General features: G+C 47.3%; 1 protein-coding gene across 1 annotated transcript in view; it reads right to left on the reverse strand.

The window, feature by feature from the left end:
- The window catches only part of LOC110503414 (TCDD-inducible poly(ADP-ribose) polymerase), a 24,499-nt gene extending 23,301 nt beyond the window's left edge, over positions 1-1,198 (reverse strand). The window contains 2 exon segments of the mRNA XM_036961404.1: positions 155-1,002; positions 1,004-1,198. Coding sequence (XP_036817299.1) covers positions 155-1,002; positions 1,004-1,165 — 1,010 coding nt within the window. The 5' untranslated portion in view covers positions 1,166-1,198.
- Positions 1,199-3,357: the final 2,159 nt, after the last annotated feature.

Below are 3,357 nucleotides of genomic sequence, written 5' to 3' on the forward strand. Positions count from 1 at the left end.
AATTACTGTGTCTAAGCTCCTAGAGAGTGCCACTCTCCTTGTCTATAGCAAACAACACAGTTTTCTCATATCAAAGCACTCCTATCTTAAAACTGTAAATACAATCTCAGCTCTGTTAGGCTACTTTTACACAGAACAAAAGAAAAGCACTTACTGATATTTGAGCCTGACTTGCTCATTGTCCGGATTGCAGTAAAGCCTCTCCAACTGTTCCTGCGAATCATCCGCCACGCTTTGCCAGCTTTCAGTATCACTCCTGCGGATCTGCCAGTGGTAGGGGAGCACAGTATGGTGGTAAGCGCAGTCACTCCCGTACACACACAACCCCTGCAGGAAATCCACGCAGATCGAAACCGCGTCGGCTTGGTGCGTGTGATACTGGAGCTGGGTTAGCAGATCAAACACTAGATCCAGGGAGGCCTCTTCGCTTTTATCCTGAAATATCTCGCCTTTGTCGGCCTGCAGACTGGGGGTGTTCGTACTGTCTTTGATGGTCAGACAATCTGGCCCCCGCAAGGCTTTAGAGGCGAAGAGGTCACTCATCGTGTTGCCCCCCTGGCTTGGAGGGGATACTAGAGGGGTATCTGGTGTGGGGGTTGCCGCCCCCACCTCGCGCTCCCGGGGGACACGTTTGAGCTGGAATCTGCGTTCGTTAGAGTCTATTGTCACGCGCTGGAGATCTACCGGTATCTTGGTTACCCCCCTCTCTGTCTCGTCCAACTCGGCGGCGGTGTCCGCCATTTCTGTGTCAGTGTCGCCGGTAATCATAGCCGTTACTCCGGTAGCTCCCGAATCTTTCAGACACACAGGCCCACCAATCCGCGCCTGTTTGACCACCGCCGCAGTGCACAGGTTCCCCGCTGTCCTTGTCGGAGGGTTCCGGGGAACAAACACCCCGTCTCCGGTAACAAGTGCATCTGTACTCAGTAATGTGGTCAGGATCGGGTCCTGGAGCGCACGGAGGCATTTTGAGTCTAGTTTCCTCTGTCCTTTTTTTTTTTTTTAAATAGGGCTTCACTAACGGGATTTTGTCGGTAAGTCTAATCGATTGTTCCGTGAATTCCCGGTCCCCCATACTCATATCCAAAGCGAGTCCCGTTCCACCGTCCAGGACCTTGTCGGTTGAGGCTGTCGGTTTCTGCAGGCTATGCAAAGTTGTATCCATGGTTGCCTGGGGCTCTCCTATAACCCAACAGTCCTGAAAGAGGCGGAAATAAATGATAAGAGAGAGAGAGAGAGAGAGAGAGAGAAATAACACTCCTAAAATGTATGCCTCATAGGTTTCGAAAGTCCTGGGCATGTGTCATTAGATAACAACGGTGTTAGTCAGCCCATTCAGAGTCAATAACCATTGCGTTTCATTGGGTGATAAACAATAACCGTAATTTTGGAAACCAATCGTTTATTTTCCTCGGTCATGTTAAAATGATACAACTAGTGAGACGGGAAGTATCCTGCTTACCATATAGCCTTCTAGAAGCTAGAATAGAAACTGGGGGGGGAGTCTCCCAAATTTAGAAACATTATTACTTTCAGTCAACGACGAGCGTCATGATGCATCTACACTGCGTTGGCTATTAGCCTACAGCGCGAAACAACCCGTGTCCAACCTTAACGTTCTCGATAAGAGTATTTTGATCAGCGGAGAAGGATAAACGGGGGTCTACCGCATACGTGCAAATTACAAATCGCTGCTCGAGCAAGTTTGCACGTAGGCCTATGGTCTCAGTTAAAGCGATCCACAGACACGCACCGAGGGAAGGGGGACTGCGGCGAACCGCACAAAGACTCGACCCAGCCACTGCATTCCCTGGTTGTAACGATCACGAAAAGGCATTCATCCTCTATATAATCACCTATAGGTCTGAGCCTAGTCAACGACTAGAATAACACGGTATTATAACGCACATATTCCGCATACAAATTAGGTTTATGCGCAAAACCCGCATTTCAGCAGGTTTTATCCAGAAAACACGGTGGGTGTTTGACATCAAATACATTGCTGTGCAACGTAGCACACTGCTATATCATTTCTAAATTGTACCAAAAAAAAATCCCTTCCAGGAGTCATGTAGATCTGGTGCGCTGCGCAAAAGGACTGCAATAAAGTCGATCTCCAACACACATACTGCATAGGTGCCCCGGCTGGCTAGGTGATTTATTATAGCGTTGCTTTCACAGAGCCCGTTTACAATTCAAAGCGTCCAAACACACACAGATCCTATTCCTACCTGTGTAAAATCCGTTCTATCTCTTCCTTGCAATTGTCTTCTAAACCACTTAATCCTTGTCCGGTCATGAATGTATAGATATGTCGTCCTAGGTGATCTGCGTTTGGCCTGCTGGTACGGTGCTGAGGCAATGCGTGACAAAGCGGCTGTAAAAGTCGTTCTCCACTGGGCTCAGTTCCGCCAACTCCTGTTGTGGATAGAGGCAGCTGTTGCAGGGAACGCTCAGTCCTCTCAGCCACTCACGAAGCTCCTCACCCCGGTCGAGGGGCGGGACTTGGCATCAAAGGAGAAGAGAGAGAGAGGAGGAGAAAACGAAACTGGTGTGTCATAGGGGGAGGTAAAGCAGAACGTTGTGCTGTGTTCGTCAGGCGCCTGATCAGTAGTAGTAGGCGTTCTAAGTGTGTTTACAGTGAGATAGGTGGTCTCACCCCTCCTGTCCTTGTTTTACTAGAAGTGAGGTTCTTCTCGTACTGATTGAGTAACAGGGACGGTTTCTGGTTGTTTGCATATTCAAACAGCATTTCCGGTAGGCCTACAGGATGAGTGGATTATGGTAAAACAAACACATGCAGGATGTAGGTTTATGACAGTCGGAGGTGTCATACCCATAGGGCATTTTGTGGGTTGAAAACAAATCTAAAAGGTTCATAATTATTATTTTTTTTGTCTGTAATACTATTGTCCTTGTAGTCATTTTATGAAGTTCGGCTTTAGCCCAATTAGGTTCTCAACCCCACAACCTCACAACTAGCTACCAAGAAGCCATTTCAGGTGACCAATCAAGATAGATTGTCTAACTACAGTATCTTAGCTGGCATGCCTGCTGGCAAGGTTGGTAGAAAAGCAAGCAATTACTAAATGTCAGTGGTGACCGGTTATTCAGGGCAGAGCCCCACCTTTCTAGCTAATATATATATTTGTTTTTCCCAAGTTCCCATGTATATATATATATATATATATATAGAGAGAGAGAGAGAGAGAGAGAGAGAGAGAGTTATATTGAGTTAATAAAGCTGCATACAAACATGTCTCTTTTTTGATTTCTTGAGTACGGCAGCTCCAAAATGCAGGTGTTTCAGCCTAGCCCAGCGCTTTCTGTGGTGGTGGGGCAGCCAGTGGAAAACAC

The sequence above is a fragment of the Oncorhynchus mykiss genome, chromosome 24 (genome assembly GCF_013265735.2).
Source record: "Oncorhynchus mykiss isolate Arlee chromosome 24, USDA_OmykA_1.1, whole genome shotgun sequence".
Taxonomy (NCBI): Eukaryota; Metazoa; Chordata; class Actinopteri; order Salmoniformes; family Salmonidae; genus Oncorhynchus; species Oncorhynchus mykiss.